This window comes from Cherax quadricarinatus, chromosome 14 (assembly GCF_038502225.1).
Source record: "Cherax quadricarinatus isolate ZL_2023a chromosome 14, ASM3850222v1, whole genome shotgun sequence".
Classification (NCBI taxonomy): domain Eukaryota; kingdom Metazoa; phylum Arthropoda; class Malacostraca; order Decapoda; family Parastacidae; genus Cherax; species Cherax quadricarinatus.
The window spans coordinates 19,586,043-19,610,884 of record NC_091305.1 but is presented as its reverse complement, the minus strand read 5'-3'; the positions used below and the strand labels follow the sequence as shown (position 1 = coordinate 19,610,884).

Here is a 24,842-nt window from a genome sequence, read left to right as displayed (position 1 = left end):
TCTTCACATTTAATTTCTTTTTTCTTACATACCCTTCAAAACTCGGTCACCAGCCTCTGCAACTTCTCTTCAGAAACTCCCAAATGCACAATATCATCAGCAAAAAGCAACTGTGACAACTCCCACTTTGTGTAGATTCTTTATCTTTTAATCCCACACCTCTTGCCAACACCCGAGCATTCACTTCTCTTACAATCCAATCTATAAATATATTGAACAACTATGATGACATCTCACATCCTAGTCTAAGGCCTACGTTTACTGGGAAATATTCTCCCTCTCTCCTACGTACACTAACCTGAGCCTCACTATCCTCGTAAAAACTCTTCACTGCTTTCAGTAACCTACCTCTAATTCCATACATTTACATCACCTGCCGGGACTTGAACCCGCGGTCCAGTGGCTAACGCCACGGTCTGGAGTTTTGAGACTCTCTGACCACGGGTTCAAGTCCCACCCGTGGTATGGTTTGTTTGCAATCGTGTCATTACGATTTCGTGAGTCATGTTGACGGCAGTGAGGGGACTTGAGCTAGAGTTCGTCACGGCCACGCTAGCTGGAGATTCGTCTGTAAAAACTTGCATTTGTGGTCACAGTGGTGCCTATGCTAACCTTCCTATGGTGTAGAAATATACCTAGTTGGACGAATATTATTGTGGCTAGCTGGTCCAGTGGCTAACGCGACGGTCTGGAGTTCTGAGACTCTCTGACCGCGGGTTCAAGTCCCACCCGTGGTATGGTTTTTTTTTTTTACAGTGAAATATATTTTTTCGTTAGGTTCAAAATTATTTTGGCAAAATTATTGCATACACAAATTTTCGCTTGTCCTATATGGCAAGATGAGCGTTGCTATTTAAGCCAAGATCGCAAGTTCTGCCTATTCGGCACGACATTATATATATATATATATATATATATATATATATATATATATATATATATATATATATATATATATATATATTATATATGTATATATGTATATATATGTATATTATATATATATATATATATATATATATATATATATATATATATATATATATATATATATATATATATATATATATATATTATATATATATATATATATTATATATATATATATATATATATATATATATATATATATATATATATGTATATTATATATATATATATATATATATATATATATATATATATATATATATATATATATATATATATATATATATAAATTTATATATATATATATATATATAAACATTGTCTCTACGTGCACAGCAGGACTCGAACCTGCAAACTCTGTATCAGAGTCCACAGTACTTTACCACAAAGCTGGGTCTAACTCCGTGGTAGAGTACTGCGGACTCTGATATAGAGTTTGCAGGTTCGAGTTCTGCTGTGGACGTAGAGACAATGTTTATATATATATATATATATATATATATATATATATATATATATATATATATATATATATATATATATATATATATATATATATTATTGCATAAATTGTATAAAGAATTGTATAAATTGTAACATTCGTTTCGACAGGGAGTCATATTTAATATATTTTCACAGAGATTTATAAGCTCTTTTTATTTTTAGAACAGATCTTGTTTGTTATAGTTCTCAACATTCTCTGCCTCCACCACACATTTACTCAGAATTTTCCCTTCTGTTTCATATATATATTTTTTATTACATTTTCTAGCAACAAATTCCCGTACAGGAAATGGTTTAGGTGCAGAGATAGGGACAAGGACAGGGACAAGGACAGGGACATGGACAGGTTCAGGTGCAGGGACAGTGACAGGGATAGGTTCTGGTGCAGGTACAAACACTGGTCGAGGCTCACCTACATGTGCACAAACATAAACCAGGTTTCTGGCGCTTTTAGTCATGCTACAGTCATGACCATACGTGTGGATAAGTAAGATACGTACATGTGCTACAGTTAGGTATCTTTATTTCCTAAACTTTTCGCCTACACAGTAGGCTTCTTTCAGTTGAATACAGAGAAGGCAGCAGAATCAGTGAAGATTTAAAGACGATGTTATCAGTCCATCACCCTCGAAGACGTAGTTTTGAGGTAGTTAGTCCCTCTGCCAGGAGAAGAGCTCTGTTCCATAATCTGGAACAGTGTGAAGCTAAAATATCAGAATGGAGACTTATATACAGCCAAAAGTGAAGCGCAGAAAATCTTGAAGATGACAGAAGAGGCGGGGCCCACTAACAGAAGTAAGAAGGTAATTAGTGAGAAGCAGTGTAGCAAGCCTCACTCGCAACTAGGTTGGACTTAATAAAGACTTACCCAGTGGGCGTGTTACACTCCATTTTACTGAAAGAGGATGCACAGGTGTTTATTGCTGAATCGAGTCTCTGAATAGGTTCCAGAGATGCTTGTTGGTGGATTCCATCATTGAGGGAGCATCCACAGGTGCTTCCTGGTGGATTCCGTCACTGAAGGGCGTCCAAAGAAGTCATATGATGTGTGTTGTTCATGACACACTACACCTAACAAGAAGCCTATGACAGACGGAGCTACTACCTAATGCTCAGATTGAACCACGACCCAGTGTCTAGCCTGAACTACGACCATAAGAATCAGACTGCGCTGTTAGTCAGAGACTATCGAGTGTTGCGAGTGACATTTAAAGAACATCGATCCACAGGTTTCAGATTTGTTCTTCCTGACATTACTAGATATCGTAGCTACGTCGAATAACACTCTCCTTCAGTTCTCGATTATTTCCCAGCTAGTAATATTCGGTTACCTTCCATCATTACTTTCTATTATTGCCGCATGCGGCTGTACGGATTTTGTTAATAATAAATCGTACTTTCATTTTCAAATTCACAGACTTTGCCACCTGTCGGTGTAATTATTACAACCTAGTGGTTGAAAAAAAGTCTCGTAAGTAAACACTAATAGCCTATCATATACCTACTTCCTAGCACATTCAATTTTTAATTACCGTTTTGTGCAACACATTCAATCTAAAAAAGAATTGAGGATAGTTTTCAACGTTTGAATTTTAGCAAGTCATCGAAAATGAGGCGCAAAGTATTATGGACTAAACATATTTACAATATTGGTCAGGATGTGACAATGTCCCAATTTCATGCACGTCAACGAAAATTCTAATATGGTACGTATTTAACAAAACTAAAACAGTTTAAATGTTTATATAATTTAATACGAAATACCCAAATTAGTTTCGCAATCTAGATCTTTATTGTAGTGCATTCAAGTTTATGAGAGCACTCAGTCTTGGCTCCACATTATGTTCTTACAATCACTCTCTTTTTCCAACTTGTGCTTATGAGTTTCTCCGCAACTTAGTCGTCTATAACTATCTCAAGCCACCAGAGTGACATCCTAACTATTCATCTCACTCGCACTTTATATCAAACAATTAGTGACATTATACTTCATTATTTCACTAAATCAACTATAGTGACATCATAATTTCTTGTCTCATTCAACTATAGTGACATCATACTTCACTGTCTCACTTAAATTACTACAGTGACATACTTCCTTGTCTCATTTAACTATAGTGACATCATGCTTCCTTGTCTCATTTAACTATGGTGACATCATACTTCCTTGTCTCACTCCAGCTGCTGTTCCAAGGAGCCTCCCTCTTCTCGGACATTTCACGCACTATTAAATGTATCTCTGTTTACCTTGATACTTTACTCGTATAAAATAAGTGTGTCCCCGCAGTTGTTATAAATATCGTACCCTCCTTCCTTGCCCTCAGGCATGTTGCCATAGACCCACTTGTGGCCCTCCGATCCTCTTTTCCAGCTCTTTGGTCACTAGATTATGTAGTTCTCCTTCACATTTCTATTTTTTAACTTCATTCTTCCTCTTGAACTATACTATGATATTCTTGTTCTTCCAGTCTGTTGGGCATTAATAATAATATTTCTTACATCGTTTGCATTTCTCATTTAGATATTATCATTATGCACAAATTGACCTTACGGAATATATTTCGTCGTTGCCAGAGCTTACCAACAAAAAAATTCCTATTATTAAAGGGACAGAGAGGCATTGATGGGCGTATATCTGGAGGAGTATACCTGGAGAGGGTTTCTGGGGTCAACGCCCCCTGCGGCCCAGTCCGTGCATGTGTCTAATTCTTCATTTAGAGCCATACTGCTGGAGGCCTTGGGAATTGAAATATAACCGGACGATTATCTTCGAAGACATGCTGGAGGCCTGAGCCACCTCCTTCAGAGCGATATCTCCCTCTGCGGCAGTAACACAAACTTTGGCTGTTATGTAATGTTTTTGGTGGTCATTAAGATTTTCACACCGAAGACGGTATTTCTCAGTATGTTAACATTATTTAACTCTGTTAGATAAATTGAGTTCTTACTAATCCTTGTTTTCGATAGACCTTAAATCTTAACAACTGGTAGTGTAAAAATGTTAGTGGTACTGTAGTGGTTTCTGGGTAGTATAGTGGTGTGGGTTTGCATTTTGTTTGTTGGAATACTGAATAATTTTTTTTCAAATGTTACCTGATACGTTTTCGCCTTATTTTATAAGCTATCACACCCCATAACCACATTTGTTAAATGCCTCTGCAAAATCCGTGTTAACAACATCTGCATTTCATTTTTCTTCCAGTGCCTCCGTGATATTGTCATAGTGGTTTAGTAGTTGTGAGACAGGATCTTGCTGCTCTAAAGCCATCATGACCTGGGTTGTGTAACTCATGCCTTTCCATAAAACCAGTAAGTTTACACTTTGCACCCTCTCATAAACTTTTATAATATATGATGTTAATATTGCTTGTGTTGGGGTAGTGGAATAGTGTTGGCGGTAGTGTAGTGGTATTGGAGGTTGTGTAGTGGTATTGGAGGTTGTGTAGTGGTGTTGGTGGCTGTGTGATGGTGTGTAGTAGTAGTTATTGTGTTGGAGAAATGGAGCGCTGTGGAATTTATAGTGTTCTAGGAAGATAAGTCTTTCAGCGCTTTGTACACTGAAGAGTAAACATTCACATCTTTCAGCACACTCTTATTAAAACCACAGCATATGCCTTTTAAAAAAAATATAATAAAATAATCATAATTATAAAATATCACTATTCATTAAAGATGTCATCAAGCACACTAAAAGTTTCTCATAAAATATCACCGATGCTTCTACAGTGATTATGAAACCCATACCTAAACCCTGCCTAGAGCATGTTATTAATATGTAATTCACAATCAGTGGCACGCCACAAGCTACAGAGAGAGAGATGTAGGATTTTCTGCAGGCCATGGGTCAGGCGAGTGTGCCGTTTTCTCAGTCTGCAGGGAATCGTGTCAAATTGACGATTCGAGTGGAAAGAGGAGAGCCAGACACTAGCTTTCTGTCGAACCCAGTACAGCTCGCTACTCCTCTGTGAAGCCTATCGGGACTATCGCTTCCTCATTGCATAACGCCAGTTTTTTGCCTCTCCATTTGCGTGCTTATTACTAGGGACTCGGGTAACTTCACGTCCTTATAAGTAGAGTCTACATGACCCTGGCGCTTATGAAATGCACTACGAAATACTTTGCCAGAGTCAGAAACCTACTATAACCTATGAACATGACAAGAACAGAGAGAATAACATGTAGCTCTGGGCGCAATATGAAGCATCCATGGAAAATCCACATTTCTCTCATTCTTTGACCCACCAGTAAAAGCCTTTACCCCTCAACGCACAAACGTTGAGAGGATATAAGTAAAGCTAGGCTCTTCGAAATACTCAACCACTACCAACAGATACGGATCTCGGGAAGCACCCAGGAAGAAGCAAGAAGAAAAATTAACCTCGCGGATGGCAGCAGCATCAAGACTGCTGCTGCAGGAGGACAGGCTGCGTCCACACACGGACGGACACAGGAATTAACAAGCGTCCAGTCGAGGAACCTACGGGCCGCACCACAAAGTAAGTAATATACGGTGAATTGCAGGCAGAAACAGCAGTCGAAACACAGTGGTAGCCCAGCCCATTGCTGCATAGAAGGGAGGTCTGGTTTAATTATTAAAGTAAGATTTATGTTTCATACTCAGTGGATGGAAGTAATAACAATCCTTGCAGAGTGGCTCCAAGGGTAGCTCTTCAGAATCAGCATAGAGCCTTTTCACCAGGGTGGTTCAAAGTGACCGAATGTTCAGCAGAATTGTAAGACCATAAGGTGAGTTCAGCACACCTGACAGAAATACACAAGCCTGTACTGGCACAGAAAAACGGACTGAGAGGGATCCTTCGGGTTGTCTGTGCCTCAGGAGTGATGGTACAAGTTACTCAAACTGGTCATAACTAATAAGACATGTATTTCGAATTCGTTAAGATGAAGGCCCAAGAACGATCTCTTCCACACCTCCCCCCCCCCCGAAAAAAAGTGTAGTGGTGCTAGTGGTAGTGCGGTGGTGTTGGTGATAGTGTAGTACTGTTAGTGGTAGTGTAGGGGCGTTGGTGGCAATGTAGTGGCGTTGGTAGTAGTGTAGCACTGATGGTGGTAGAGTAGTGGTGTTGTCGGTAGTGTACTAGTGTTGGTGGTACTGTAGTGATGTAAGTGGTATTAATGCTAGAGTAGTCACTTGTCTCTCTAATATACTGATGTTACATTGAACTGTTACGTTCCAAATAACTAGAGAACGATAGTGTGTTTAGCGTGTGGTATAGCGTGTGAAGCGTGTATGTAGCGTGTGTAGCATGTGTAGCGTGTGTAACGTGTGAGCAGCGTGTGTGCAGCGTGATGGTAGTGTAGCGTGTGTGTAGGGTGTGTAGCGTGTGTAGTGTGTGTAGCGTGTGTGTAGCGCGTGTGTAGCGTGTGTAGCGTGTGTGCGTAGCGTGTGCGTAGCGTGTGTGCGTAGCGTGTGTAGCGTGTGTAGCGTGTGCGTAGCGTGTGTAGCGTGGGTAGCGTGTATGTAGAGTGTGTTTAGTGTGTATATAGCTTGTGTAACGTGTGTGTAGCGTGTGTGCAAGGTGTGTGCAGCGAATGTGTAGCGTGAGTGTAGTGTGTGCAGCGTGTGTGTAGCGTGTGTGTAGCGTGTGTAGCGTGTGTGTGTAGCGTGTGTGTGTAGCGTGGGAAGCGTGTATGTAGCGTGTGGGTTGCGTGTATATAGCGTGTGTAACGTGTGTGTAGCGTATGTGCAGGGTGTGTGCAGCCAGTGTGTAGCATGAGTGTAGTGAGTGTAGTGTGCGTAGCGTGTGTGGAGCGTGTGTGGAGCGTGTGTGTAGCGTGTGTAGCGTGTGTGTAGCGTGTGTGCAGCGTGTGTGTAGCGTGTGTGTAGCGTGTGTAGAGTGTGTAGCGTGTGTGTAGCGTGTGTAACGTGTGTAGCGTGTGTAGCGTGTAGCGGGTGTAGCGTGTGTAGCGTGTAGCGGGTGTAGCGTGTGTAGTGTGTGTGTAGCGTGTGTGCAGCGTGTAGTGTGTGTAGCGTGTAGTGTGTGTAGCGTGTAGAGTGTGGTCACTACAACAATAACTAACCTAAGAATCAATAAATAAATGACTGACTCTCCTATTCACCTGCCTCAACACCTACACACTGCCTCACCTTGACAATGCCTCACCTAAACACTGCCTCAACTAGACATTGCCTTACCTAGACACTGCCTCACCAATACACTGCTTCACGTAGACACTGCTTCACTTTGATACTGCCTCACCTAGACATTGCCTCAACTTGACACTGCCTCACCTAGACATTGCCTCACCTTGACATTGCCTCACTTAGACACTGCCTCACCTAGACACTGCCTCACCTAGACATTGTCTCACCTTGACACTGCTTCACATACACACTGCCTCACCTTGACACTGCCTCACCTAGACACTGCCTCACCTAGACACTACTTCACCTAGACACTGCCTCACCTTGACACTGCCTCACCTTGACACTGCCTCGCCTAGACACTGCCGCACCTAGACACTGCCGCACCTAGACACTGCCTCACTCATCTTGACACTGATTCACCTAGACACTGCCTCACCTAGACACTACCTCACTTAGACACTACTTCACCTAGACACTGCCTCACCTTGACACTACTTCACCTAGACACTGCCTCACCTTGACACTGCCTCACCTAGACACTGCCGCACCTAGACACTGCCGCACCTAGACACTGCCTCACTCATCTTGACACTGATTCACCTAGACACTGCCTCACCTAGACACTACCTCACTTAAACACTGCCTCACCTAGACACAGCCTCACCTAGACACTGCCTCACCTAGACATTGCCTCACTTTGACACTGCCTTACTTTGACACTGCATCACTTAGGCACTGCCTCACCTAGACATTGCCTCGCCCTGACACTGCCTCACTTAGACACTGCATCACCTAGACAATGTCTCACCTAAACACTGTTTCACCTAGACACTGCCTCACCTAGACACAGCCTCACCTAGACACTGCCTCACCTAGACATTGCCTCACTTTGACACTGCCTCACTTAGGCACTGCCTCACCTAGACATTGCCTCGCCCTGACACTGCCTCACTTAGACACTGCATCACCTAGATAATGTCTCACCTAAACACTGCCTCACCTTGACACTGCCTTACCTAGACACTGCTTCACCTAGAGACTGCCTCACCTTGACACTGATTCACCTAGGCACACACTGCCTCACCTAAACACTACCTCACCTAGACACTGCCTCACTCACCTTGACACTTATTCACCTAGACACTGCCTCACCCAGACACTACCACACCTAGACACTGCCTCACCTAGGCACTGCCTCGCCTAGATATTGCCTCGCCCTGACACTGCCTCACTTAGACACTGCATCACCTAGACAATGTCTAACCTAAACACTGCCTCACCTAGACACTGCCTCACCTAGACACTGCCTCACGAAGACATTGTCTCGCCTTGACACTGCCTCACTTAGACACTGCCTCACCTAGACATTGTCTCACCTTAACACTTCCTCACCTTGACACTGCTTCACATACACACTACCTTACGTTGACACTGCCTCACCTAGACACTGCTTCACCTAGACACTACTTCACCTAGACACTGCCTCACCTTGACACTACCTCACCTAGACACTGCCGCACCTAGACACTGCCTCGCTCATCTTGACACTGATTCACCTAGACACTGCCTCACCTAGACACTACCTCACTTAAACACTGCCTCACCTAGACAGCCTCACCTAGACACTGCCTCACCTAGACATTGCCTCACTTTGACACTGCCTCACTTAGGCACTGCCTCACCTATACATTGCCTCGCCCTGACACTGTCTCACTTAGACACTGCATCACCTAGACAATGTGTCACCTAAACACTGTTTCACCTAGACACTGCCTCACCTAGACACAGCCTCACCTAGACACTGCCTCACCTAGACACTGCCTCACCTAGACATTGCCTCACTTTGACACTGCCTCACTTAGGCACTGCCTCACCTAGACATTGCCTCGCCCTGACACTGCCTCACTTAGACACTGCATCACCAAGACAATGTCTCACCTAAACACTGCCTCACCTTGACACTGCCTCACCTAGACACTGCTTCACCTAGAGACTGCCTCACCTTGACACTGATTCACCTAGGCACACACTGCCTCACCTAAACACTACCTCACCTAGACACTGCCTCACTCACCTTGACACTTATTCACCTAGACACTGCCTCACCTAGGCACTGCCTCGCCTAGACATTGCCTCACCCTGACACTGCCTCACTTAGACACTGCATCACCTAGACAATGTCTCACCTAAACACTGCCTCACCTAGACACTGACTCACGAAGACATTGTCTCACCTTGACACTGCCTCACCTAGACATTGTCTCACCTTAACACTTCCTCACCTTGACACTGCTTCACATACACACTGCCTCACGTTGACACTGCCTCACCTAAACACTGCCTCACCTAGACACTACTTCACCTAGACACTGTCTCACCTTGACACTGCCTCACCTAGACACTGTCGCACCTAGACACTGCCTCACTCATCTTGACACTGATTCACCTAGACACTGCCTCACCTAGACACTACCTCACTTAGACACTGCCTCACCTAGACACAGCCTTACTTAGACACTGCCTCACCTAGACATTGCCTCACCTAGACATTGCCTCACTTAGGCACTGCCTCACCTAGACACTACCTCACTTAGACACTGCCTCACCTAGACACTGCCTCACCTAGACATTGCTTCAATTTGACACTGCCTCACTTAGGCACTGCCTCACCTAGACATTGCCTCGCCCTGACACTGCCTCACATAGACATTGCATCACCTAGACAATGCCTCACCTAAACACTGCCTCACCTAGACACTGTCTCACCTAGACACTGCCTCACCTAGACACTGCCTCACGAAGACATTGCCTCACCTTGACACTGCCTCACCTAGACACTGCTTCACCTAGAGACTGCCTCACCTTGACACTGATTCACCTAGACACACACTGCCTCACCTAGACACTACCTCACCTAGACACTGCCTCACTCACCTTGACACTTATTCACCTAGACACTGCCTCACCCAGACACTACCACACCTAGACACTGCCTCACCTAGACGCTGCCTTACCTAGACATTGCCTCGCCCTGACACTGTCTCACCTAGACACTGCTTCACCTAGAGACTGCCTCACCTTGACACTGATTCACCTAGACACACATTGCCTCACCTAAACACTACCTCATCTAGACACTGCCTCACTCACCTTGACACTTATTCGCCTAGACACTGCCTCACCCAGACACTACCACACCTTGACACTTCCTCACCTAGACACTGCCTCACCTAGACACTGCCTCACCTAGACACTGCCTCACCTAGACACTGCCTCATCTAGACACTGCCTCACCTTGACACTGCATCACCAAACACTGCCTCACCTAAATACTGCCTCACGTAGACACTGCCTCACCTAGACATTGTCTCGCCTAGACATTGCCTCACCTTGACACTGTCTCACCTAGACACTGCCAAAACTAGACACTGCCTCACCTAGACACTGCCTCATCTAGGCGTTGCCGCACCTAGACACTGCCTCACCTAGACATACCTAGATACTGCCTCACCTTGACACTTCCTCAACTAGACATTGCCTCACCTTGACACTGCCTTACCTTGGCATTGCCTCACCTAGACACTGCCTCGCCTTGACACTGCCGCACCTAGGCACTACCCCACCTAGACTGTCGCACCTAGACATTGTCTCACCTTTACACTGCCTCACCCTGACACTGCATCACCTAGACACTACCTCTCCTAGATACTGCCGCACCTAGACATTGTCTCACCTAGACATTGTCTCACCTAGACACTGCCTAACCTTGACACTGCTTCAACTAGACACTGCCTTACCTAGACACCGCCTTACCTAGACACTGCCTCACCTAGACGCTGCCTCGCCTAGACATTGCCTCACCTAGACATTGCCTCACGTAGGCACTGCCTGACCTTGACACTGTCTCACCTAGACACTGCTTCACCTAGAGACTGCCTCACCTTGACACTGATTCACCTAGACACACATTGCCTCACCTAAACACTACCTCATCTAGACACTGCCTCACTCACCTTGACACTTATTCGCCTAGACACTGCCTCACCCAGACACTACCACACCTAGACACTTCCTCACCTAGACACTGCCTCACCTAGACACTGCCTCACCTAGACACTGCCTCATCTAGACACTGCCTCATCTAGACACTGCATCACCTAGACACTGCCTCACCTAAATACTGCCTCACGTAGACACTGCCTCGCCTAGACATTGTCTCGCCTAGACATTGCCTCACCTTGACACTGTCTCACCTAGACACTGCCGCACCTAGACACTGCCTCACCTAGACACTGCCTCACCTAGAAGTTGCCGCACCTAGACACTGCCTCACCTAGACACTGCTCACTTAGACACTGCCAACTTTAACGCTGTCGCACCTTGACAGTACCTCACCTAGACACTGCCTCATCTTGACACTTCCTCAACTAGACACTGCCTCACCTTGACACTGCCTTACCTTGGCATTGCCTTACCTAGACCCTGCCTCACCTTGACACTGCCGCACCTAGGCACTACCTCACCTAGACTTTGTCGCACCTAGACATTGTCTCACCTTGACACTGCCTCACCCTGACACTGCCTCACCTAGACACTACCTCTCCTAGATACTGCCGCACCTAGGCACTACCTCTCCTAGACACTGCCGTACCTAGACATTGTCTCACCTAGACACTGCCTCACCTTGACACTGCCTCACCTAGACACTGCTTTACCTAGACACTGCCTTACCTATACACTGCCTCATCTAGACGCTGCCGCACCTAGACGCTGCCTCACCTAGACACTGCCTCATCTAGATATTGCCTCACGTAGACACTGCCTCACCTTGATACTGCCTCACTTAGACGCTGCCGCACCTAGACACTGTCTCACCTAGACACTGCCTCACCTTGACACTGCCTCACATATACATATATATATATATATATATATATATATATATATATATATATATATATATATATATATATATATATATATATATATATATATATAGTTCAATGCCATCGATCTAATCCTAGAAAAAAAAGTCTCAGACCTCCGGTCGATGGAAAGCAGGATGAAAGACATTGACACACATGATGCCTTCTACCTACTCACCAGGTGCCTGTCAATCCCAAAACTTACCTACTTTCTGAGACGATCCCCAGCCTTCAGCAGTCCAAAACTCAAGGAATATGACTCTCTCTCCTTAAGACCATGCTAGAGAATGTATTGAATCTTTCCCTTGAAGATGGACAGTGGTTGCAAGCCTCACTTCCGGTCAGGCTTGGGGGGCTGGGAGTACGCAAATCCTACCAGATTGCCTTGCCAGCTTTCCTATCCTCTTCCATAGCATCAAACGAGTTGATAAGACAAATTCTTCCTGATAACCTCAGTGACTCAGCAGGAATACAGGACCCTAGCTATGCCAATGCCATCACTGAATGGGAGACTCTTGCTGCTCCAGCACCAAACCCTAGTGCAGCACTGGCTCACAAACAGTCAAGCTGGGATGGCCCGATCGCTGAAAAGCTGCTTGCCAACATGCTCAGGGCTGCAACATCAGATGGGGAAGACTGGCCGTCTCCAGGCTGTGAGCGCACCTCACTCCGGGGACTTCCTCCAAACAGTTCCCATTTTCGGCAATGGGAACGCGACTCGACCCCAAGACCCTCCATATTGCAGTGCCTCTGCGCCTTGCTGCCCCAGTTCACACAGAATGTACGTGTATTTGCGGCGAAGCGCAAGCAGACCAACACGGTCTACATGGTCTTAACTGTTCCAAATCCAAGGGCTGGCATACAAGACACAATGAGGTCAATGACATCATAAAGAGAACCCTTGCTACAGCTGGATGCCCAGCCGAGAGGGAGCCCCGATCACTAGCAGCCAACAATACCCACAACCCAGCAAACCGCCCCAATGGGATCACCATCTATCCTTGGAAGAATGACAAGCTCTTAGCATGGGACTATACCTGTGTGTCCACACTGGCTGACACATATATCCATCACAGTGTCGGGCGACAGGGAGGAGCTGCTGACCACAGGGAGGAGTACAAGATCAGCAAGTACAGGGACATAAGCCAACAGTATCAATTTGTCCCAGTGGGATCAGAGACCTTGGGATCATGGGGAAAAAATGCCACACGTTTCCTTAAAGAATTGGGTTCCAGACTCATCGACACCACCAGGGACCCAAGGGCAGCCACTTTCATGTTCCAGCACCTCAGCGTGGCCATCCAAAGGGGAAACGCTTGCTGCATACTTGGCTCGCGTCCGGCTTCGGAGGAGCTGGAGGAAATTCATGATCTTTAATACATTGTACCATTGCATTCATGATTGTGTTTTTTCTGTAAATGTATTCTGTTTATTAATAAATGTTCACATAGAATATAAAATATAGGGGGTGGTAGGAGAAGAAAATGTTCAAACAGCTCCGGGGAGAACCTTGAGTTTTCCCTGAGGTACGTTTATTGGGCAAGTTATTAGAATCAATTATAGCTGACATTTTTAGAAGTCACCTTGAAGAGCATAACTTGATAAATGAATCTCAGCATGGATTCACGAGAGGTCGTTTCTGCCTGTCAAATTTACTGACGTTCTTCAATAGAACATTGAGGCAGTAGACAGTGATAAAGAATATGATATTGTTTATTTGGATTTTAGTAAAGCCTTCGATAGAGTACCTCACAAGAGACTTAAGAAAAGTGGCAGCTCATGGTATAGGATGTAAAGTTCTAGCATGGATAGAGGCATGGCTTACCAATAGAAAACAGAGAGTTACCATTAATGGGGTGAAATCTGAATGGGGATTAGTCACTAGTGGCGTTCCATAAGGATCAGTTTTAGGCCCTCTCTTGTTCATAATTTACATTAATGACCTTGATGAAGAGATTACGAGTGACATGAGTAAATTTGCTGATGATACAAAGATAGGCCGTATAATTCATTCTGAGGAGGATAGCAATGAACTCCAGGAGGATTTGGACAAATTAATGTCTTGGTCTAAAAAATGGCAGATGAAGTTCAATGTGGATAAGTGTAAGGTACTAGTCCTTGGTAATGAAAATAACCCTCGAAGCTATAATCTAGGTGAAGTAGAGCTTGATCATACAGAATGTGAAAAAGACTTGGGAGTCATGGAAGCAGAAATCTAAAGCCAAGACAGCAGTGCCTTAGTGTGCGCAACAAGGCTAACAGATTACTTGGATTTATCTCAAGAAATATAAGTAACAGAAGTCCAAAAGTTATTTCACAGCTCTGTACATCACTAGTGAGGTCTCATTTAGATTATCCCTCTCAATTTTTGTATCCTTACTACAGGATGGATATAGACTCACTGGAGAACATACAGAGAAGAATGACTAAAATGATTTACTGTGTAAGAAATCTCCCGTATGAAGATAGACTTTAAGCCTTAAATCTCCACTCTCTGGAGAGGCGTAGAATGAGGGGAGATATCATTGAAGTGTATAAGTGGATGACGGGCATAAACAAAGAAGATATTAATAAAGTACTGAGGGTATCGAACCAGGTAAGAACCAGAAATAATGGATTTAAGTTGGATAAATTTAGATTTAGAAAGGACATAGGTAAGTACTGGTTTTCTAACAGAGTTGTACATGCGTGGATCAATCTTCCCAGTTATAGTTTTCCTTAAAAATAGCTAAGAGGGAGTGCCTTAGTACACCAATATATATATATATATATATATATATATATATATATATATATATATATATATATATATATATATATATATATATATATATATATATATATATATATATATAAGGAAAACTATAACAATACCCAATAATAATAATAATAATAATAATAATAATAATAATAATAATAATAATAATAATAATATCTTTGCAAAAAACACAGTACCAGGGTGTGAATAAAAGGTCAATTAAAAACAGTGGTTGTGATTGTAGTTTCTACAAAGCCCAGCTGAATTAAAGGTCACCAGCAGTGCCAGATCAGGGTGCCTGAGTGGCAGTGTGAGTATCTGAGTACCAGGTACCAGTGCCTGAGTGACAGGTCAGAATGCCTAGTCCGAGTGACACGTCTGAGTGCCAAGCTCGAGTGAAAAATATGAGTGTCAGTTGTGAGTGCTTGAGTGCCAAGTCTGAGTGCCAAGTATAATGTAAAGCAAGTTTGCATAAAACACATTGTCATCTGGCCCTGTCAACATGGCCATCTTGGCCAGTCAAGATGGCCGTCTTGGCCCGTCAAGATGGTTGTCTTGGCCCGTCAAGATAGCCGTCTTGGCCCGTCAAGATGGCCGTCTTGGCCTGTCAACATGGCCGTCTTGGCCCGTTAATATGGTTGTCTTGGTCCGTCAAGATAGCAGTCTTACACAAATAACCCGCACATAGAAGAGAGGAGCTTACGACAACGGTTCGGTCCGAGTGTGACTTTGTAAATGGTCCAAGTCGGACCGAAACGTCGTCGTGCGGGTTGTTTGTGTATCGTTCCACTCACGATATTGTGCCTTTTTTTTTTTTGTTATTTATAGCAGTCTCAGACCATCAAGTTAGCCGTCTTGGCCCGTCAAATTGGTTGTCTTGACCCGTCAAGATGGTTGTCTTGGCCCGTCAAGATGGTTGTCTTAACCCATCGAGATGGTTATCTTGGCCCATGAAGATTGCAGTCTTGGCCCGTCAAGATGGTTGTCTTGGCCCGTCAAGATGGTTGTCTTAACCCATCGAGATGGTTATCTTGGCCCATGAAGATTGCAGTCTTGGCCCATCAAGATGGTTGTTTTCGCCCGTCAAGATGGTTGTCTTGGCCCGTCAAGATGGTTGTCTTAACCCATCGAGATGGTTATCTTGGCCCATGAAGATTGCAGTCTTGGCCCATCAAGATGGTTGTTTTCGCCCGTCAAGATGGATCTATAACTTTCTGACAAATAGTAAACAGAGGCGGCTACAGTGAAAAGCTCTGTTCCACAAGGCACAGTACTCGCTCCCATCCTGTTCCTTATCCTCATATCTGACATAGACAGAGACGTAAACCACAGCACCTCGTCCTTCGCTGATGCTACCAAAATCTGCATGACAGTGTCATCCACTGAGTACACTGCAAATCTCCAAGCGGCTTCAGAAAACAATGTAAAGTTCAATGAAGATAAATTTCAATTACTCCGCTATAGAAAACTCGAGGAAATAAAAACTGGATCGGAGTATAAAATAAATTCCAACCACACAATAGAGAGAGAAACGAATGTGAAGGACCTGGGAGTGATATTGTCAGAGAATCTCACTTTCAAAGACCACGACAATGTTTCTATCACATCTGCTAGGAAAATGATGGGATGGATGGTGAAAACCTTCAAAACTAGGGATGCCAAGCCAATGCTGATTCTCTTCAAATTGCTTGTCCTATCTAGGCTGGAATATTGTAATATACTAACAGCCCCTTTCAAGGCAGGCGAAATTGCAAACCTGGAGAATATACAAAGAATTTTCACTGCACATATAGGTACAATAAAGCACTTAAATTACTGAGAATGGTTGAGTCCCTTGACCTGTACGCAGGCGAGAAAGATGCATGATAATATACACTTGAAAAATCTTAAGAGAGACTAGTTTCAAATCTGCACATGGAAATCACTCCCCATGAAAGCTAAAATGAAAACAAAAGACTCGGCAGGTAGTACATCTCCCAATAGAAACACAGTAAGTGTCAGGGGCCCAAGACTGTTCAACTGCCTCCCAGCATACATAAGGGGGATTACCAATAGATCCCTGGCTATCTTCAAGACGGAGCTGGACAAGCACCTAGAATCAGTACCCAACCAGCCGGACTGTGGTTTGTACATCGGTTTACGTGCTGCCAGCGGTAACAATCTGGCTGATCAGACTCTGATCCACTACGAGACCTGGTCATGGACTGGGTCGCGGGGGCGTTGACCCCCGAAACCCTCTCCAGGTATTGGCCTGTCAAAATGGCCTGGCCATACCTGGAGTTTACCTGGAGAGAGTTCCGGGGGTCAACGACCCCCGGCCCGGTCTGTGACCAGGCCTCCTGGTGGATCAGAGCCTGATCAACCAGGCTGTTGCTGCTGGCTGCACGCAAACCAACGTACGAGCCACAGCCCGGCTGGTCAGGAACCGACTTTAGGTGCTTGTCCAGTGCCAGCTTGAAGACTGCCAGGGGTCTGTTGGTAATCCCCCTTATGTATGCTGGGAGGCAGTTGAACAGTCTCGGGCCCCTGACACTTATTGTATGGTCTCTTAACGTGCTAGTGACACCCCTGCTTTTCATTGGGGGGATGTTGCATCGTCTGCCAAGTCTTTTGCTTTCGTAGTGAGTGATTTTCGTGTGCAAGTTCGGTACTAGTCCCTCTAGGATTTTCCAGGTGTATATAATCATGTATCTCTCCCGCCTGCGTTCCAGGGAATACAGGTTCAGGAACCTCAAGCGCTCCCAGTAATTGAGGTGTTTTATCTCCGTTATGCGCACCGTGAAGGTTCTCTGTACATTTTCTAGGTCAGCAATTTCACCTGCCTTGAAAGGTGCTGTTAGTGTGCAGCAATATTCCAGCCTAGATAGAACAAGTGACCTGAAGAGTGTCATCATGGGCTTGGCCTCCCTAGTTTTGAAGGTCCTCGTTATCCATCCTGTCATTTTTCTAGCAGATGCGATTGATACAATGTTATGGTTCTTGAAGGTGAGATCCTCCGACATGATCACTCCCAGGTCTTTGACGTTGGTGTTTCGCTCTATTTTGTGGCCAGAATTTGTTTTGTACTCTGATGAAGATTTAATTTCCTCGTATTTACCATATCTGAGTAATTGAAATTTCTCATCGTTGAACTTCATATTGTTTTCTGCAGCCCACTGAAAGATTCGGTTGATGTCCGCCTGGAGCCTTGCAGTGTTTGCAATGGAAGACACTGTCATGCAGATTCGGGTGTCATCTGCAAAGGAAGACACGGTGCTGTGGCTGACATCCTTGTCTATGTCGGATATGAGGATGAGGAACAAGATGGGAGCGAGTACTGTGCCTTGTGGAACAGAGCTTTTCACCGTAGCTGCCTCGGACTTTACTCTGTTGACGACTACTCTCTGTGTTCTGTTAGTGAGGAAATTATAGATCCATCGACCGACTTTTCCTGTTATCCCTTTAGCACGCATTTTGTGCGCTATTACGCCATGGTCACACTTGTCGAAGGCTTTTGCAAAGTCTGTATATATTACATCTGCATTCTTTTTATCTTCTAGTGCATTTAGGACCTTGTCCTAAATGCATATCTTTAAGAAGAGGTACGATAAGGCTTTCATAGCCAGGAAAGAGTGAACGTAGGAGCGTTCAGCGAGGAGGCGGGACCAGGAGCTCAGACTTGACCCCTGCAACCACCTATAGGTGAGCACACACACACACACACACACACACACGTGTATAGTATGACGTGTATAGTATGCAAAATTATGGAGAAGATTATCAGGAGGAGAGTGGTGGAGCACCTGGAACGGAACAAGAGTATAAATGCCAACCAGCACGGATTCATGTAAGGCAAATCCTGTGTCACAAACCTTCTGGAGTTTTATGATAAAATAACAGAAGTAAGACACGAGAGAGAGGGGTGGGTTGATTGCATCTTCTTGGACTGCAAGAAGGCCTTTGACACAGTTCCTCACAAGAGATTAGTGCAGAAGCTAGAGCATCAGGCGCATATAACAGGAAGGGCACTGCAATGGATCAGAGAATACCTGACAGGGAGACAACAACGAGTCATGGTATGTAATGATGTATCACAGTGGGCACCTGTGACGAGCGGGGTCCCACAGGGGTCGGTCCTAGGACCAGTGCTATTTTTGGTATATGTGAACGACATGATGGAAGGGTTAGACTCAGAAGTGTCCCTGTTTGCAGATGATGTGAAGTTAATGAGGAGAATTAAATCTGATGAGGACCAGGCAGGACTTCAAAGAGACCTGGACAGACTGGACACCTGGTCCAGCAAATGGCTTCTCGAATTTAATCCTGCCAAATGCAAAGTCATGAAGATAGGGGAAGGGCACAGAAGACCACAGACCGAGTATAGGCTAGGTGGCCAAAGACTGCAAACCTCACTCAAGGAGAAAGATCTTGGGGTGAGTATAACACCGAGCATGTCTCCGGAAGCACACATCAACCAGATAACTGCTGCAGCATATGGGCGCCTGGCAAACCTGAGAACAGCATTCCGATACCTTAGTAAGGAATCGTTCAAGACACTGTACACCGTGTATGTCAGGCCCATACTGGAGTATGCAGCACCTGTTTGGAACCCGCACTTGATAAAGCACCTCAAGAAACTAGAGAAAGTACAAAGGTTTGCGACAAGGTTAGTTCCAGAGCTAAGGGGAATGTCCTATGAAGAAAGATTAAGGGAAATCGGCCTGACGACACTGGAGGACAGGAGGGTCAGGGGAGACATGATAACGACATATAAAATACTGCGTGGAATAGACAAGGTGGACAAAGACAGGATGTTCCAGGGAGGGGACACAGAAACAAGAGGCCACAATTGGAAGTTGAAGACACAAATGAGTCAGAGAGATATTAGGAAGTATTTCTTCAGTCATAGAGTTGTAAGGCAGTGGAATAGCCTAGAAAATGACGTAGTGGAGGCAGGAACCATACACAGTTTTAAGACGAGGTTTGATAAAGCTCATGGAGCGGGGAGAGAGAGGGCCCAGTAGCAACCGGTGAAGAGGCGGGGCCAGGAGCTAAGACTCGACCCCTGCAACCACAAATAGGTGAGTACAAATAGGTGAGTACACACACACACACACACACACACACACACACACACACACACACACAACCTACGAAGAAAGGTTGAGGGAACTCGGACTGACGACACTGGAGGACAGGAGGGTCAGGGGAGACATGATGACGACATACAAAATACAGCGTGGAATAGATAAGGTGGACAGAGACAGGATGTTCCAGAGATGGGACACAGAAACAAGGGGTCACAGTTGGAAGCTGAAGACTCAGACGAGTCACAGGGATGTTAGGAAATATTTCTTCAGTCATAGAGTCATCAGGAAGTGGAATAGTCTAGCAAGTGATGTAGTGGAGGCAGGAACCATACATAGTTTTAAGACGAGGTAAGACAAAGCTCAGGGAGCAGAGAGAGAGATGACCTAGTAGAGATCAGTGAAGAGGCGGGGCCAGGAGCTGAGTCTCGACCCTTGCAACCACAATTAGGTGAGTACACACACACACAGAGCTAACGTTGTGTGTATGTGTATGTAATGAACAACGTTTCAATCCATTATGGATTGAAACGTAGTTCATGACAGCTCAAACACGGCCGGAAGTAAACGGCACGACGTAATCGATAAGCATACAGTGGAGGTGAACACCCTCGGTGAAGACTAGGCGAGTACTACTAGATGCACACACACACACACACACACACAAACACACACACACACACACACACACACACACACACACACACACACAGTAGAACTACAAGTGGAGGGGGAAGCAGAAAGGCCAGGGCGAATGAAGCCAAACTACAAGAAAGGGGACTACACGGGAACGAGGAACCTCCTGAACGGGGTTCAGTGGGACAGAGAACTGGCAGGGAAGCCAGTTAATGAGATGATGGAATATGTAACAACAATGTGCAAGGAAGCTGAGGAGAGGTTTGTACCCAAGGGTAACAGGAATAATGAAAAAGCCAGGATGAGCCCATGGTTCACCCAAAGGTGCAGGGAGGCAAAAACCAAGTGTGCTAGGGAATGGAAGAAGTATAGAAGGCAAAGGACCCAGGAGAATAAGGAGAGCAGTCGTAGAGCCAGAAATAAATATGCACAGATAAGAAGGGAGGCCCAACGACAATATGAAAACGACATAGCAGCGAAAGCCAAATCTGACCTGAAGCTGTTATACAGCCACATCAGGAGGAAAACAACAGTCAAGGACCAGGTAATCAGGCTAAGGAAGGAAGGAGGAGAGACAACAAGAAATGACCGTGAAGTATGTGAGGAACTCAACAAGAGATTCAAAGAAGTGTTCACAGAGGAGAGAGAAGGGGCTCCAGAAAGACGGAGAGGTGGGGTACACCACCAAGTGCTGGATACAGTACACACAACCGAGGAAGAAGTGAAGAGGCTTCTGAGTGAGCTAGATACCTCAAAGGCAATGGGGCCGGGTAACATCTCTCCATGGGTCCTGAGAGAGGGAGCAGAGGCGCTATGTGTACCCCTAACAACAATATTCAATACATCGATTGAAACAGGGAGATTGCCTGAGGCATGGAAGACAGCAAATGTAGTCCCAATCTTTAAAAAAGGAGACAGACATGAAGCACTAAACTACAGACCAGTGTCACTGACATGTATAGTATGCAAAGTCATGGAGAAGATTATCAGGAGAAGAGTGGTGGAACACCTAGAAAGGAATGATCTCATCAACAGCAGCCAACATGGTTTCAGGGATGCGAAATCCTGTGTCACAAACCTACTGGAGTTCTATGACATGGTGACAGCAGTAAGACAAGAGAGAGAGGTGGATTGCATTTTCTTGGACTTCAAGAAGGCGTTTGACAGAGTTCCACACAAGAGATTAGTGCAAAAACTGGAGGACCAAGCAGGGATAACGGGGAAGGCACTACAATGGATCAGGAAATACTTGTCAGGAAGACAGCAACGAGTCATGGTACGTGGCGAGGTGTCAGAGTGGGCGCCTGTGACCAGCGGGGTCCCACAGGGGTCAGTCCTAGGACCAGTGCTATTTCTGGTATTTGTGAACGGCATGACGGAAGGAATAAGTAAGTAAGGAATAGACTCCGGAGTGTCCCTGTTTGCAGATGACGTTAAGTTGATGAGAAGAATTCATTCGATCGAAGATCTGGCAGAACTACAAAGGGATCTGGACAGGCTGCAGACCTGGTCCAGCAATTGGCTCCTGGAGTTCAACCCCACCAAGTGCAAAGTCATGAAGAATGGGGAAGGGCAAAGAAGACCGCAGACGGAGTGCAGTCTAGGGGGCACATCTCCTGAAGCGTACATCAACCAAATAATTGCTGCAGCATATGGGCGCCTAGCAAACCTCAGAACAGCATTCCGACATCTTAATAAGGAATCGTTCAGGACCCTGTACACCGTGTACGTTAGGCCCATATTGGAGTATGCGGCACCAGTTTGGAACCCACACCTAGCCAAGCACGTAAAGAAACTAGAGAAAGTGCAAAGGTTTGCAACAAGACTAGTCCCAGAGCTCAGGGGTATGTCCTACGAGGAGAGGTTAAGGGAAATCGACCTCACGACACTGGAGGACAGGAGAGATAGGGGGGACATGATAACGACATACAGAATACTGAGAGGAATTGACAAGGTGGACAAAGACAGGATGTTCCAGAGATGGGACACAGCAACAAGGGGACACAGTTGGAAGCTGAAGACACAGATGAATCACAGGGATGTTAGGAAGTATTTCTTCAGCCACAGAGTAGTCAGGAAGTGGAATAGTTTGGGAAGCGTTGTAGTGGAGGCAGGATCCATACATAGATTTAAGCAGAGGTATGATAAAGCTCACGGTTCAGGGAGAGTGACCTAGTAGCGACCAGTGAAGAGGCGGGGCCAGGAGCTCGGACTCGACCCCTGCAACCTCAACTAGGTGAGTACTCAACTAGGTGAGTACACACCACACACAACACACACACCACACACACCACACACCCCACACAAAGCACACACCCCACACAGCACACACCCCACACACAGCACACACCCCACACACAGCACACACCCCACACACAGCAAAAACCCCACACACATACACACGCATGCACATACAACAGGCCTAGTGTCTAATCGACATGTGCCTAGGACAAAATGGTAACTAACACACACATACACACACACACACACACACGCACACGCACACACACGCACACACACACACACACACACACACGCACCAGTGTGTATAGTGTGTGTGTAGTGTATGTGTAGTGTGTGTGTGTGTGTGTGTGTGTGTTCGTGTGCGTGTATATAGTGTGTTTGTGTGGACCCTGTACACCGTGTACGTTAGGCCCATATTGGAGTATGCGGCACCAGTTTGGAACCCACACCTAGCCAAGCACGACCAGTGCTATTTTTGGTATATGTGAACGACATGACGGAAGGGTTAGACTCAGAAGTGTCCCTGTTTGCAGATGATGTGAAGTTAATGAGGAGAATTAAATCTGATGAGGACCAGGCAGGACTTCAAAGAGACCTGGACAGACTGGACACCTGGTCCAGCAAATGGCTTCTCGAATTTAATCCTGCCAAATGCAAAGTCATGAAGATAGGGGAAGGGCACAGAAGACCACAGACAGAGTATAGGCTAGGTGGCCAAAGACTGCAAACCTCACTCAAGGAGAAAGATCTTGGGGTGAGTATAACACCGAGCATGTCTCCGGAAGCACACATCAATCAGATAACTGCTGCAGCATATGGGCGCCTGGCAAACCTGAGAACAGCATTCCGATACCTTAGTAAGGAATCATTCAAGACACTGTACACCGTGTATGTCAGGCCCATACTGGAGTATGCAGCACCTGTTTGGAACCCGCACTTGATAAAGCACGTCAAGAAACTAGAGAAAGTACAAAGGTTTGCAACAAGGTTAGTTCCAGAGCTAAGGGGAATGTCCTATGAAGAAAGATTAAGGGAAATCGGCCTGACGACACTGGAGGACAGGAGGGTCAGGGGAGACATGATAACGACATATAAAATACTGCGTGGAATAGACAAGGTGGACAAGGACAGGATGTTCCAGGGAGGGGACACAGAAACAAGAGGCCACAATTGGAAGTTGAAGACACAAATGAGTCAGAGAGATAGTAGGAAGTATTTCTTCAGTCATAGAGTTGTAAGGCAGTGGAATAGCCTAGAAAATGACGTAGTGGAGGCAGGAACCATACACAGTTTTAAGACGAGGTTTGATAAAGCTCATGGAGCGGGGAGAGAGAGGGCCTAGTAGCAACCGGTGAAGAGGCGGGGCCAGGAGCTAGGACTCGACCCCTGCAACCACAAATAGGTGAGTACAAACAGGTGAGTACAAACAGGTGAGTACACACATACACACACACACACACACACACACTATACACACAAACACACACTATACACACAAACACACTATATACACGCACACGAACACACACACACACACACACACACACACACACACACACACTACACATACACTACACACACACTATACACACAAACACACACTATATACACGCACACTCACACACGCACACACACTACACATACACTACACACACGCTATACACACAAAC

At 45.3% G+C, this 24,842-nt stretch overlaps 1 protein-coding gene across 2 annotated transcripts in view; it reads left to right on the top strand.

Annotated features, from left to right (window-relative positions):
• The first annotated feature begins 4,709 nt into the window (after positions 1-4,709).
• LOC128695951 (uncharacterized) overlaps positions 4,710-24,842 on the top strand; it is a 119,596-nt gene continuing 99,463 nt past the window's right edge. For both annotated transcript variants that reach the window (XR_011392003.1, XM_070084891.1), the window contains exon 1: positions 4,710-4,743. Coding sequence is in view for 1 of the 2 variants with exons in the window: in XM_070084891.1 (XP_069940992.1) it covers positions 4,725-4,743 (19 nt within the window). In the remaining variant the exon portion in view is untranslated. The remainder of the gene's footprint in view (positions 4,744-24,842) is intronic.